Source organism: Acomys russatus, chromosome 1 (assembly GCF_903995435.1).
Source record: "Acomys russatus chromosome 1, mAcoRus1.1, whole genome shotgun sequence".
Taxonomy (NCBI): Eukaryota; Metazoa; Chordata; class Mammalia; order Rodentia; family Muridae; genus Acomys; species Acomys russatus.
In genome coordinates this window covers 88,294,456-88,310,501 of record NC_067137.1, presented here as the reverse complement: position 1 = coordinate 88,310,501, position 16,046 = coordinate 88,294,456, and the positions used below count along the sequence as shown (strand labels likewise).

Sequence of the window (16,046 nt, the reverse complement as noted above, 5' to 3'; positions counted from 1 at the left end):
TACACTAAATGGTTATCCAATATCAAATGACCAGCCCTAAAAACTTACATAATAGTGATAATAAACTGATTGAGCAGGTTATATTTAGAAATATATATTATTTATACTTAAAAAGCATGTAATTCTATGTATAAATATACATATATAGTTTAAATGATTTTTTTTTCCCATTTGTGCTGGTAATGTTCCCTTCAAGAGCCAAAGACCACCTAACAAAAACCTCTATACCAGACATAAGAAGCCTCCCTTTGAGTTGCGTGGTCAGGGATGTCCAAGACACTCTCCAAACAAAAAGCAACTGAGTAATCTGTTAGCATTTGATGTACAAGTCTTTCTCTTTGAATAGACTTTTACCCAGAATACCTTTCTGTTTTAGTTAGCTAACTCCTATCATTAATTCACATTTATTGATTGATTGATTGAATTTGTATGTTTAGTCTGCATTCATGCCTTTAGTACAACAGTCTTCGCTATCGTGTTACAGTCCCAAATAATAATGGCTTTCAGTGTTATATACTTTCAAGACACTGAAAAATTCAAACACCATATAAAGCAAAAGGACAAAAAATTGGAAACTAATTAGCATTAGAGTGATAATATATCTACGACTAAAGTGACAATATCTAACTCTATTTAAAACAGAAGACTGACCTCTATTCTGTGTTGCTAATTGAATAGGAATGTTAATTTTTTTCAGTTGTTTACAGGATATTTGATTCCATTGTGAACCCAGAGACTGTGAACTTTAAAAACCCGTTTCTTGTTTGATATGGTTCAGCCCTAACAAACACCTTTGATCCAAGAACTTTCTGGTTATTGTAAACAGGTGATTATAATATGGCTCAGCCCTAGCACATACTTTTAAACCAAGAGCTTTCTGTACACAGGATTTAATAAAGTTAACCTTAAGTCAAGAGGCAGAGCAAGAACCCAGCTGACAGGAATTAGGTAGGTAAGAGGGCCTTTGTGAGAAGGGTATTTAAGACAGCAATGGAGAAGGAGGAGCTCTTTGGCTTTTAGCTTTTGGCTTTTTCCTCCTGGGTTGTCCAGTGAGCTAGCAAGCTTTTTTCTCCTGGGCAGTCAGCTGAGCTGAATAAGAAAACCTTTTTCCTTCAGGATGTGACCTGTAGGAAGGTCACCTAGGTGCTTTTTCTGCCTCTCTTGGCTACCAGGTTTTCACCCAGCATCTGGCTCCTGCGTCTTCATCAGAAAATCCAACAGTTGGGATTTTCACTCTGTAACAACATGCAGTTGTACTAATTTTCTTATATATGATCAGAAAAAGTTATCATGTTTATGTTGCATCAATTATATCATACCACCACTTCTCATCAGTGTCGTGAGCAACTTTCAAGTCAGCCAATAGTAAGGACTAAAATAGTTCATGGTTTTAATATTTGATTCTTACCAAGGTGCTGTCTCTTTAGTGGCATTTCCTACTCTCTTGTCAAAATTCTACCCATTAAGTTATTTGTTGGAGCTTTAGGTGTGCCTTAATTTTTATCTTCTTACTAAGTATATTTACCAGGATATTTAGAAAAATTAGGTTATTATTCTTGAAGCTCAGCCCATAATTTACTTATTTTAGTATCCTCCTATCCTGACAGCTAGAATGAGTATTTCTTCTATGCTACCAAAACTCATACCTTAGTTTTCTACTCTATCATACATTCTGATGTAAAATAATTTATATTTATTACGTTTCCATCATATCAGAAGCTCTGCAATAAGAGAAAACCCCTGTGGGCTATTTTATGCCTTCTAGGGTTGCCTTTTTACCACGTATTGAAAATGTCAATTTGGATGGGGATGGGGGACAGTCTACTAACTGAAAGTAATACAGATTGAGAGGACCCAATCTGCTTGGGAACAATGGAAGTTGATATGGGACTCAATGCTATCTTTTCTGGGTTTTCCTTTTTTCCTTTTCACACACTGAGGCCCAATTTTTAACTGGACTACAGACACCATTATGGAATTTATCATGCTCTACGTACTGAAATTTCATTACAAAACAAAAGAAGAATCACTAAGAATACTTTTAGGAGTTATTCACCAAGAATAGGAATCAAACAACAAAGCATAAATCAAGACATTTGCCCAGGACCCCTATATATAAGAAATTTAAACTTCTATGGCAGGAAACTAGGCATAGAATTGGTTTCTTTCTGTAAGTCTCTCTTAACTTTCCTAATTATGTATTTTCAGGTTTCCTATAAAATGACAGTATCATAATTCTTGTCTCAATATTCAAATGGTATATACTCACTTATATCTGCACACTAGCCCAAGGGGCGTGTCCCATGAGCGTCTTCGTTTACCAGGAAAGTGGGACAGAGGGGAGGACATGCTATTGGAACTCTAGGTGAGAGAAGTATGGGAGAATGGGGAAATAGAAGGATCCAGAGGGTCCTAGAAACCTACAAGAAGAACATTATGACATGTGTATTTGGGCCCCGGGGTTCTGCTCAAACTATGGCACCAGCCAAGGACAATACGTGCAGTACACTTCGAACCCCTACCCAGATCTAGCCAATGGACAGGACGTTCTTCACAGCTGGGTGGAGAGTGGACACTAACTTTCACATGAACTCTGGTGCCCCATATTTAACCACATCCCCTGAATGAGGAGGCCTGGTGGCCCTCAGAGGAAGGATAGCAGGCTACCAAGAAGAGACTTGATACCCTATGAGCATATACAGGGGGAGGAAGTCCCCCTCAGTCACAGTCATAGGGGAGGGGAGTAAGGGGAAAATGGGAGGGAGGGAGGAATGGGAGGATACAGAGATGGGATAACAGTTGAGATGTAATATGAATAAATTAATAAAATATATTTTTAAAAAGTGAGTTTTGCTTTACTTCATTCCTAGTTCACAGCAAAATAGCACAAAGAAACCATAGACTTCAATGAGTTAAGTATGTCAAATTAGCCAAGATTTTAAGTTTTTATTGAAAGAATAAATATATAAGTCATGACAAAAGACACTCATTTTATCATCTGGTCTAAGAAACAGAAATGGAAGAGGGTCTGAGGTAGCTCTTCCTTTCAGTGAGAAAATGAAGATAAAACTGAAAAATGATGCTGGGCAACTGGACAAAATCCTAAAATTATATCTTTAATTTGCCATTACAGAAAAGTAACACACAAATGTACAAAAGTTTAAACGAAAAAAGTAAGAATACTATTAAAATAAAAATGTTAATATAATGTTTAAGTAAAAATTGGTAATTGCAGTAGCTCTCTGAGTAGCACAACCTGTCTTTACTCTATAGTAAAAAATATGAAAGTTATAAATTCCAGTTTACAGCAGGCATTACTTGCAAAAGTAATTATAGATAAATTAAGCAACATAGAATTTGATTAAAATTAGCACCTCTGCCTAAAATCATTTGAATTAAACCCAGTATATGAATTTCACATGAAAGAACTGGATTGTTAGTGAAGACATTTAACAGGACACAGTTAATAGAACTCTTATTCTAGCTATTATTTTCAAAAAATATACTATACCCATAAGAAATTTGATAAGATAAAAAATTTTTGAGGTTTTTCTCATACTAAAAGATGATCTTCCTGACTTAAAATTCTGAGTTTTTCTATTTACAATAGTTAATATAGAAATTATATTACTTGATAAAATATAATTTTCTCCTTATATTGATAATTGAATATTTTCATGATCATTATTCAACCATGAAATATTTACCTACCAACTGTAACTGAAAGAGTTGAAGAATTAAGTTATGCTTGGTGTGGAGGCACACACCTGTGATCCTAGCACTCTGGAAAGCAGAGGCAGATGGATCTCTCTGAGTTTGAGAGAAACCTGGTCTATAAAGTAAGTCCAGGACAGTCAAGGCTATGCAGAGAAACTCTGTCTCGGAAGAAGAAGAAGAAGAAGAGGAGGAGGAGGAGGAGGAGGAGGAGGAGGAGGAGGAGGAGCAATTAATTAATTCAGGTGTTAAGGTTCTTTTCCGTATTGACATTTTTATAGGTACATATTTAAAGCAATTGTATATTTTGAGTTCATTTTATTGTAATGTTTAAAGTCAGGATAAAGGTTTTATTTTATGTTTTGCAGGCTATGGTTAGTCAATGACCCCAATAATTTTCCCAATCTTTTGAATTTTTAAGAATTTTTTTAAATGATCATGCAAAGTGTTATGTTTCATTATAGTATTTTCAAACATTAACTACCTATGTTGCTCCTCTTCCCTAAATCCAATCCCTCTGACCCCTTGCATCCTTCTACCTCCAGTAGCTTCATGTCCATTTTTATGTAATATGTATCCTATTGCCCTCCCGGCACCTGCACATGATTTTTCCTCTTCATGGTTACCTGATTTCATGCAAGCATCACTTATTATTAAAAATCGTATTTTACACAAAGCTCTATTTTATTCTTGTTTGAGTTCATATGCAGTTTGTGTGTGTGTGGGAATGGCGAAAGTGAGGAGAGGGGGGAGGAAGAGAGAGAAAGAGAGATGTGTGCTTATGGAGGCCAGAAGAGAAAAAAACCAGGAATAGAGTTATAGTAGTTTTAGGCCAAAAGATGCAGGGTGGGAATTGATTCAAGTCCTCTGTAATAGCAGCAAAACCTCTTGAAGTGCGAAGCCATTTTCCAGGCTGCAAGACACTTCACTGAATTTGATGCATCAATTTATAAGATCATAGTTTTCAGTTTTAGTTTATAGATTAAGTATAGTGTTTCTAGTTTTGGTCCAGTAGACCCCACATAAATAAAATCTTGTCACAGTATATTAAATATGAAGTTTACTAAAAATAAATTGAACATAATATGTCTTTGTGGATTCTCTATTCTGTTCTTTGATCCATGTGTCAAGTTTTTCTGCTTAATTTTATAATTTGTGAATACTGTGCTTACACAGTATACATCATTAGGTAACATGTTGGCTCAATCCATTTTTCCAAAGGTTCTAACCTGTATATATAATTTTACAACAAATTCACGTATTTTAAAACTTTATTAAAAACACAAAAAGGAAGGTATGCGAATTATAGGTTAATATTTGGAAAATTAACATTACTATGGTGAATCTTTCCATTTATAGATGTGGAATATTTTTCCATTTTTTTAGTATGTATTTGTTTTTATTTTATGTGAATGTTTTCCCTATATTTGTGGCAGTGTGTGATGTGCTATCCTTCTGTACATCAATGCCAGAAAAGAACATCAGATTCCCTGGTACAGGAGTTATAAATGTTTGTGAACCATCATGTGGGTGCTGGGTCATCTCCAAGAACAGCAAATGCTGTTTAATGACTAAATCATCACTCTTGAACCTAGTATCACTCCATTTCTTCATATATGTTATGTATTTTGTATTCTATAACTTTCGGCATGTGTAATGATTTTTTAAAATAAACTTTCATTTGTTTTCATAATTTACTCACATTACATCCTGATTGTTATTTGCTCATATCCTGTTCCCAACCTCCCTCACTATACCCCCATGACACTTGCCTAGTGCTCTGACAGAGGAACCCCTCCTCTCCTACCACCTGACATCAGCCTATCAGGTCTCATTGGGATTACCTGCATCCTCTACCTCTGTGACCTCACAAGGCTAACCCACCAAGAAGGAAGTAATCAAATTCCAGACAATAGAACCCTTGTCAGACATAGTTCCTGCTGCTTTTACTAAGGGATCCATATGGAGAATGAACTGTCCAACAGCTTCATCTGAACAGGCAGTCTAGGTAGGTTCTCTGCAAGTATAGTTCCTGGTTGATGCATAAGTTTCTGGAGGCATCCCTGGGTCCAGATTGGTTGGTGTTGATGATCTCCTTGTAGAGCACTTGTCCCCTCTGAGTCTTTATATACAACCACTTTACCATACGACTGTCAGTGCTATGGCCAGATTTTGGCTAAAAGTCTTCACATCTGTTTTTATCCTCTGCTGGCTGGAGTCTGTCAGAAGACATCTGTGTTGAGCTAATATCCACTTATAAGTCAGTGTGTATAATGTGTTTTTTTCTGTGTCTGGGTTACCTCACTCAGAATGATATCTAGTTCATCCACTGGCCTTCAAATTTCAAGATTTCCTTTTTTTTAATAGCTGAGTAATATTCCATTGTATAAATGTACCACAATTTTTTTTGTCCATTCTCCAGTTAAGAGATATATAGATAGTATCCAGATTCTAGCTACTATGAAGAAAGCAGCTTTGAACATAGTTGAGCAAATGTCCTTACTGTATGGTGGAACATCTTTTGGGTATATGCCCAGGAGTTGTATAGCTGGGTCTTGAGGAAAACCTATTCTCAGTTTTCTGAGAAAGTGCCATATTGACTTCCAAAGTGGTTGCAGAAGTTTGCCCGGCCACCAGCAAAGGAAGAGTGTTCCACTTTCTCCACATCCTAACCAGCTTGTGCTGTTACTTCAGTTTTTTATCTTAGCCATTCTGACAGGTGAACGATGGAATCTCAGTCCTTTTGATTTGCATTTCCCTGATTACTAAGGATGTTGAACATTTTTCTTCAGGTGCTTTTTGGCCATTTGATATTTCTCAGTTGAGAATTCTCTGTTTAGCTCTCTGTACCTCATTTTTAATTGGATTATTTGGTTTATAGGTGTTTAGTTTCTTGAACTCTTTATATATTTTGGATATTACCCCTCTGTTGGATGTAGGGTTGGTGAACATCTTTTCACTTCTATAGGCTGTCCTTTTGTTCCGTTGACAGAGTCCTTGGCTTTTCAAAACTTTTCCAGTTTCATGAGGTCCCCTTTATTAATTGTTGGTCATAGAGACCAAGCTATTGGTGTTCTCTTCAGGAAGTAGTTTCCTGTGCCAATGAATTCAATGCTTTTCCCCATTTTTTCTTCTAACATGATCTAGCTTGCACGGTTTTATGTTGAGGTCTTTAATCCACTTGGGACTTTATTTATACAGGGTGACAAATATGGATGTAATCACATTAGTCTACATGCAGCCATCCATTTAGACCAGTGCCATTTGTGGAAGATACTATCTTTTTTCCATTGTATGGTTTTGGCTGCTTTGTCGAAATTTAAGTGTCTAAAAGTGTGTGGGTTTATGTTGGAGTCTTTGATTCGATTCCATTGATTAACCAGCCTATTTCTATGCCAGAATTAGGCAATTTTTATTACTGTTGCTCTATAATACAGCTGGAGATCAGAGATAGAGATTCCTACAGAAGAACTTTTATTGCACAGGATTGTTCTATATATTCTGATTTTTTTTGTTTGTTTCTCCATGATTTGAGAATAGATATTTCAATGTGTATAGAATTATGTAGGTATTTTGATAGGGATTGCATTGAATCTGTAGATTACTTTTGGTATGATAGCTATTATCACTATGTTGATCTTACCAATCCACAAGCATGGGAGATCTTTCCATCTTCTAATATCTTCTTAATTTATTTCTTCAGAGACTTAAGTTTTTTCATACAAGTCTTTCACTTGCTTTGTTAGAGATACACAAAGAAACTTTATATTATTTGTAGCTACTGTGAAGGGTGTAGTTTCCCTAATTTCTTTCTCAGCTTCTATGTCATTTGTATATAGGAGGGCTACTGGTTTTGGTTTTTTAATTAATCTTGTATGCACTACTTTACTGAAGGTGTTTTTCAGCCTTAGGAGATCTCTGGTGGAATTTTGGGGGTCACTTATGTACACTATCAAATCATTTGCAAATAGTGATACTTTGACTTTTTTCTTTCTGATGTGGATCCCCTTGCTCTCCTTTTGTTGTTTTATTGCTTTAGGTAGAACTTCAAGTACTATATTGAAGAGATATGGAGAGAGTGTGCAGCCTTGGCTAGTTCCTGACTTTGGTGGAATTTGAGTTTCTCTCCATTTAATTTGAAGTTGGCTATTGGCTTTCGTTGTATAGCATTTTTTATGTTCAGGTATGTGTCAGTTTTCTGTGATCTCTCCAAAACTTTAAATAAAATGTTGTTGGATTTTGTCAAATGATCATGTGGGTTTTTTTCCGCATTCAGTTTGTTTATATGGTGGATTACATTAATGGATTTCCATATATTGAACTATCCATGCATGCTGGGGTATGGCCTACTTGGTGATGGTAAATGATATTTTTGATGTGTTCTTGGATTCAGATTGCCAGTATTTTACTGAGTATTTTTGCATCAACATTCATAAGGAAAACTGGTCTGAAATTCTCTTTCTTTGTTGGGTCTTTTTGTGGTTTAGGTAACAAGGTGACCGTACCCTCATAAAATGAGTTTGGCAATGTTCCTTCCCTGGTATTTTCTAGGCCTTGGAGCTGGACTTCTTTTCTTTCCTCAATTCCTATTATTCTTAGCTTTCGTCTGTTCATGGTGTCCTTGATTTCTTGGCTATTGTATTTCAGAATCTTGTACTCTGTTGGTGATGCTTACCTCTGTGGTTTCTATTTTCCTAAGTTCTCTCTTTCAAGGATTTCCTCAGTTTGTGCTTTTTTTTTTTTTTTAAATGGTTTTCATTTCCACCTTCAGATCTTAAATTGGTTTATTGATTTCTTTCACTTGATTGTTTGGGCTTTCCTGAATTTCTTCAAGTGATTTATTCATTTCCTCTATATATACTTTTCTAATGGCTTCACTAAGGGCTCCAATCTGTTTGACTCTGTATCTTCTTGTAGTTCTTTGTGGATTTTATTCATTTCAAGCATTAGCACCTTCATAAGAATAGATGTGAGGTTATTTTCTTGTGTTTCAGTTATGTTAGTCCAAGGCGAAATGTTTTGGTATAACTCAGTTTTGGAGATGCCATATGGCTTTGGCTTTTGTTGTTTGTGTTTTCATGCTGTCCTTTAGCCATCTGGCTGTCTATGGCTTTGGATGGTAGTTTCTGGTGCCTTTCACTGGCCATTAAGAGCAAAGCATAAGTGAATGGCTATATGCTGAGACCCTGTGCCTGTGGGACCCAGGAAATTATCCGTGGATTAGTCAGGTAAAGTGGGGTCGGAATCGCTTATGTTCTGCTCCGTGTGGTATCCTTTTATCTGGGAAACACAATTGCTGGTGTTTTAGAGCCTAGAGCTCTGTCCTTTGGGTGCTGTGCAATCACAGCTGTATGGCTGATCAGACACAGTGTGTTACCGGTGGCCCCATCTCGGATCTTCCTCACATTAATTACAGCATGTGTAATCTTAAGTAAACATCTAGCCATCTTATTTTCTCTGGAAAAATTGTAGGTTGTGTTTTAAATATCAGATTTCAACATTTGTTGTTGGAAGTGAATAAAAGTTTCTTTTTTTCCCTCTGGTCTTATATTTCATTTATTAATATGCAAGTAGGAACTGCTTTTCTTAATTTCTAATATATCAGCCTTTAAATTGTTTTTCTTGCCTTATTATGCTATTTAGAGTTTATAGTATTAAACTAAATGAAGATAGTGAGAACCAAAATGTTTGTTCTATTCCCACATATAGGGAATAAAAAAAAAATCGTCCTTTCTATCCCAGCATATAGCCACTCGCCTATCAAAGATCCTACCTAGAGCTTTCTGGTTTGTCTCTTCTTCCTCTTCTCTCTCTGTACTCTCTTAATAGTTGAAGAAAGTCATGTCTAGTACTACCTTAATGAGAACTCTAATCATGACAGGGTTTGGGATTATGTCAAATACTTTTCTTAAAAATTCTGTAACTAAATTTTGCCATTGTTAGCCTATTGATATGACAGATTATTTAGTTATTGTTTTGCTAAAGCTCATTTAGTGTATTTCAACTCTTAACTGGCCATCTTGTATAAACATTTTCATATACTGTTAGATTTAATTAGTAATCTTCTATTAAGAATTTTAAGTTGATCAGAGATAGTACTGTTCTGCAACATTCTTTGTCTCAACTCTGTTCTTCCAGTTTATGTATTAGGAATATGCGAACTTTATAAAAAATGAAGTGAGAAATGTTTTCTCTTCATATCTCTTTGATATTATGAGTGTGTTCATAAGCTGGAAGCAAAGAAACATAGCAACGAAATGGCCCCTAAATGACACACTGCTAAAATTAAGATCATTGCATTGCATCACTTAATCCTTATCAGAGAAGCTTCTTGGTGCAGTAGTTGGGATGGTGATTCACATAGAGATGTACAACTGGACATTGTGCTGAGAATGAGAGACTTTAGAGTACTCAACCACAAATGGAATGGCTTTACCAAACTCCTCCCCTCAATGCTCAGGGATCTATGCAGGAGAACAGGTAGAAACAATGAATAAGCCAGAGAGTGGATGATGCCAAGGAAACAGGGAAATAATCAGATCAACTCAAAGAGACTATGATAGCACACATAAGACCTATATAAGTTCAAGCCAGAAAAAGTTGTATCATAGGGAAGAATAAAAGCACATGAATCTACCCATAAACAAGAAGCTACTTTAAATCAGTATCTGCTGGGAAAGGAAAATAATCAGCTTTTGTCAATAGAGTGTTCTTGATATACCAACCACATTCCAAAGTAGGCCCTAAGCCAAGGTGTTTTGGGCTAATACGATTCAGATTTGATGGCTATGTATGTGTATTTGCGCATGTACTTTTTGTTTTAATTTTTATATTTATTGTTTGAGAGAGTGAGGGTAGGTTGATAGTATGTAAACTTGGGTGCATATGAGAGGTGGGAAAGCTCTGGGAAGAATATGATCAATATATATATATCCATATTATATATCATAAATACATAATTTGTGTTCAGTAGAAAAGTCTTTATGCAACTTGTTTAAGTGGTTATCAGGAAATACTGATTTTTTTTTCATGAGATAAGTTAAAAGAGCATAGCCACTCTTGAATTATCTTTTGAATTCTTATTTTGACACAAGATTGCTTTCTCTTAAGAGGCCCATGGTGTTGCATTGCCATCCATTATGGTGTTCTTGAGAAACTCAGGCTGATAAAGATGCAATGTCTCCCAATCAATGAACTGCCAGCTAAGTCTCTTTTATAAAGTGGTTTAATTGGATATTTAACTGGAGTAGTAAAAATCTGAACAATACATTCCTTAATTTGGAGAGAAGTTAAAAATAGATGGCAACTACCTTAACATTTTTGTTAAAGAGTCTAATGCAATGATCTGGAGATTAGGATTTCTTTTTTCTTTTGATTTTTTTTTTTAAACTTTTGAAGAAAGGTTCTTTTGATGAAGGACAGGTTATCCTAGATCTTAACCATACACGTGACTGTGATTTGTTTTTATCATACAAGTTATAGTCTTTCTTGGGAAATACTTGTGAATGTTTAAAAAGAAAGTACATTGCTTAATTTTATGACAATAATTTACATGTCAGTTTTGATACATATATCAAATGACGTATTTTAGAGTGGATTGAGCCTTCTGCATAGTGGGACGTCATTTTTTACTTCAGTAGTATTTTGTTTGAAATCTATTTGGATAGGTGTCCATATAATTAATCTGTATTGACTGCGCTTAAATAATTGTTCACCTAGTATACAATTTTCCAAGCTTTTCAGTTTCAACCTATATAAATGATTCAAAAGTGATTTTCTTGAGAATGACATTAGTGGGACTACTAAAATATTCGTTTTATCAAACTACAACTTTTAATTGTCATATTAAATTACTCTTTATATGAGGTAACTGATATTTAGGGCTTAAAATTGTTGTTGTGTTATAAATTTTCCTTTGTTTGCTATTTCTTGATTGTTCACTTAAGCCCTTATCAGATGCCCATCTATATTTGTAATACTTTGAGTATGTTACCTTGTATATTTTTCTTAGTGGGTTCTCTGTAATACTTTGAGTATGTTACCTTGTATATTTTTCTTAGTGGGTTCTCTGGATACTGCTATATACAAATGTAATTTTCAGTATACCATATTGACAATGTAGTATTTTGAATGATATATAGAAATATTATCTCTATTTAGGTAACTTCATATTTCTATGTTTTAAATGCAAATGTAATATATATTTATTCAACTTATAAGGAGTATCAAATCATAAGAGCTTACATTTGTTTCAGCCTTTACACATGGTCTTTAAAAGATCCACGAGACAGTCTACTTTACCCACTCAACTGTACTTTCCTACTTGAAGTTTTACGCCTTCTGTTATTATCTCCTTTTCTTGGGAGAATGCATGTAGCTATTCTTTCAGGATAAGCTTTATCATAACAAAATTTTTATTTTCTTTTGTTTGGCTGTATCTATGTTCCCTATTCATTCCTAGAGCATAATTAGACACACAGTATTTGTGAATGAGAGCTCTTCTTTCCAGTACTTGAAAAATGTACCATCTCATTCTTTTCTACAGTTTGTTTTTTTCCTGGACTATGAGGATATTTATTTCATATCTGTGTAACTGATAATTTATACATGTATTAAAATATTTTGAATCTCTGAATATGAACAAATCAAAAATGTAAAAAATTATAAAGACAATACATGTATGAAATGAAATGAGATATGTTTTTAATATAATATGAACTATACCTACTTTTCCATTTATAGGGCTTAGATAATGCTTTCTAAATTTTATTTTTTCTTTTGTTTGCTTTTCAACTCAAATGAGTTTAAATACTCAATTTGGAAGTAAAAGAATAAATCATTAGAACAAAAGTCATTTCTCAGTATAAAATAAATAGACAGTTTACATCTTAATGTAGAGGCTTTTGCTTCTTAGACAGTTGGTAACAGTGAGGAAGAGGCAATGCCTTTCTTTCATCAGAAAAAGACATCAGGAAGCGGAAAAGAAAGGCACAAGGAAGACTGACAGAGAAGGGGAAAGTGAAAAGTAAAAAATAAGTAGACTGTATTCATTAAACACCTTCAGGTATGGAGCAGAGCATTTTTACTGTTTGCTGATTAGTAGCAGGCCAGGAAAAAAGGGCTAGCACTAGGTAAAAACAAAGGCACAGTAAGAAGCTATACTTCTTCAAGGATAAACAGGACTTCCATATTTGATTTATAGAATGGAATTTTATTCTGAGAGAGTAATGTTAACTTGCAAAGAAACTTTTAACTTGTACTGTTATGAAATAGACTAGCACAGTGGCAGCAATATAAGAGAAAACCTCTATGTAAAAACAGACACCAGTGCTGCCGATTAAAGTTGTACACAAGGTGACATTGGTGGGGAAGAAGAGGAAGCTGAACACGAAGGCGAGAGACTAGACCTCTGTACAAAAGGGGTTTGCACAGCCTCGGCTTCTGTCAAAGTACACAGCATACACAACAAAAAGGGCCGATCCATGACTGAGAACTTAGCTGCTTCCAGATCCAATGTCTGCTCCCTTTTCCAGTTATGCTTTTTTTTTTTTTTAAATATTTGTACCTTTTAAAATATAATTTCTGATAGATTCTTTTTGCAACTTTTTAACTTTCACATGTTTCTCATTTGTTTTAGCTTTTATGTAAGTGTTTCTAGTGTGTACCTTCTCTAGGGGATATCTCTGGTTCACTTAATGCTATTGTCTGATATAACTTCTCATGTTTATTCTATTTGCTAGCATGACCTCAACTAACTGCTATATGATTACAAATCCATAGGCTTATTCTCTCTGCTGGATTCTAGGCTGACTTATCCAATGAATTCTGACACTTTAGAAACTTTTATTTTTTTTAATGATAAAACAAATATATGGCATTAATTTCTGAAGGGATTATACATTAAAAGATGAAGGATACTGGAATTAAGATTTTCACATAATAATGAGTAACAAGAATAAATGATATAAACTTAATAAGCAAATAAAAGGATTAATTACAACAATTTCAATTATAAAATTTGATATTAAAAAGTTCAATCAGATTAAGCATTACAATTTGAGATCTTTATATATAACTGTGAACAACTAATCCACCATTGCTTACCATTGAAGCCACTGTAAGGTTTCATTATTAAATCAATAAGCACAAGTATCAAGATAAAGCACACTGCTTGTGAACAAGGGCAACTTATTGATACATGATTTAATACAGACAGAAATTGTATTGCTCTATTTTGTTTTAAAAAAGGATACATCTTGATTCATTAAAATACAGTTTTTTGGAAATAGATATTTATGTTTTAAAAAGAACAAGGAAATTATCAACTACAAGACTGGCATTACTTATGATGGGTAAAGACATACAAGGAGAAGAACATTAAGTATTTATGTACACTATGCTTACCCACAATACTATCTTCTATATTCAACAAATCATATAGCAAAGGTTTCTTCTATATTTTACTTAATTTTTCCTAGGACTCTAGTGCAAACAGTATATATAATTTGATGGTGATTCTGTTATATGCATACACTTTTAACTTTAGTAGAATAACTAGGAATTCAATGTGTCTTACCATACCAAAAGATTCAATGATATTTAAGAAGTAACAATTTTTCCCACATTTCCCAAATAAAATGCTAAGCCTTTGTAGGTGTGAAATTTTCATACTATACCTTGATTTCTTCTATTTCATCTGGTACTATCTTGTATGCTGATATAGTCCCACCCAACCTGAAATTAGGAGAAAAAATTTCTTAACACCAACAACAGTGTAAAGCACATGAATGATATATGCTATTAGCATTAGGGTGCCAACAGAAATTTCCCAAGACCCACCTCAATAGCCATCGGGGAAAACATATTTGTTTCATTTTCCTATTTAATAGCTTAGAAGAGACAGGCAACAAATAACTACCAAAATAGAAACATAACACTGGATTTTTATTCTGAATTAAACTTCCATTATTGATGGTTTTAATAATGCTGAAGCTGCCATGTTTATTGCTAGAGTCTGTTACAACATATATTAAGAACCAAGAGCAAAACTGTTTTTATTTATTTAATTAATAAACTTGATTTCTTGGAATTGTTTAAGGTTTCTAAAAATTGAATACAAAGTGAAGTTAAAATATCCTGCTTTAAGCTCCATTTCTTAGTTTTCCTTATAATTATCATCCTGTATCTGTGTGGTATAATTGTCACAATTAATGAACTAATATTAATTTTACTTAATTTTTTAAAGCACAGAGTCTTAGAGATGAATCTAACACTATCAAAAGGAAAAGAGAAAATAGAGAGCTACCAATAGTTTGAGCCCTAATATTTAAGGCTAAATTTTTCAAAATAGAAAGTTTTAAAGACCTTGTCATTATAAAAATGGATATTTTAGTTTTTTAAAAAGAATTCTTAACAGTTAAAGCAGTTAATTAAAATCAACACATGCAACAACTTCCATGAATGAGATAGATGACAAAAAAGAATTCTAATTCATTATTAAAATATTTCAAAGATGCTATCGTAAAAATGATGGATAATGGAAGAAAAACATTGCATTGCTATGATCACTTCAAACCTATTCACAGAAACAGTTCATTTTTCTCATGATTCATGTTAACAGTACCTTAGGTACCATAATATGCTCCTTAAAAGATACATGACCTAGGAGTGGCATGCACACCTGTAATCCCAGCACTCAGGGAGGCAGAAGCAGGTGGATCTCTGTGAGTTTGAGGCCAGCCTGGACTACAAAGTGAGCCCAGGACAGCCAAAGCTGCACAGGAAAAAACAAAACGGCAACAAAGATGTGATGTACGAAGGTAACTTTCCATTTAAGAACTTCAAACCAAAGGGAATGGTTTTGTCCATTAAGAAGGTGAGGCCAACTGTATGTCACAAGGCTGTTGCAGTCTGGAACATACACTGCACACAACTGGCCCCTGCAACAATCTGTCGTGGAAAAGAAACGTGCTCAGAAAACTCCATTTCTTCTGAAGGAGCTATTGACTGTTATTTGCTCCTGGAGGAAAATTATGACTTTCTATAATAGCATAATTTAGGCAAGAAGGGAGCTGAGAGAGAAAGGAAGTAAATCACAAAGTGTATTGGATAGGGATAAACAAAAGCACACACACACACACACACACACACACACACACACACACACATATACACACACACACACAAATGGATGGAATTGCTAAAAAAATTTTTAAAGGAAAAAGGGGAAAAAGCAAGTATGTTAAGAACTATTGTGAGTGTTGTGTGTGAGTGTGTGAGTGTGTGTGTATTTTATTGTTCCCACTAAGACTAACATGCAAAAGACAAGCCAG

General features: G+C 34.4%; 1 protein-coding gene across 23 annotated transcripts in view; it reads right to left on the bottom strand.

The window, feature by feature from the left end:
• Gphn (gephyrin) overlaps positions 1–16,046 on the bottom strand; it is a 433,952-nt gene that overhangs the window by 286,561 nt on the left and 131,345 nt on the right. For all 23 annotated transcript variants that reach the window (XM_051148057.1, XM_051147978.1, XM_051148006.1 and 20 more), the window contains exon 3: positions 14,391–14,448. In XM_051148057.1, coding sequence (XP_051004014.1) covers positions 14,391–14,448 — 58 coding nt within the window. The remainder of the gene's footprint in view (positions 1–14,390; positions 14,449–16,046) is intronic.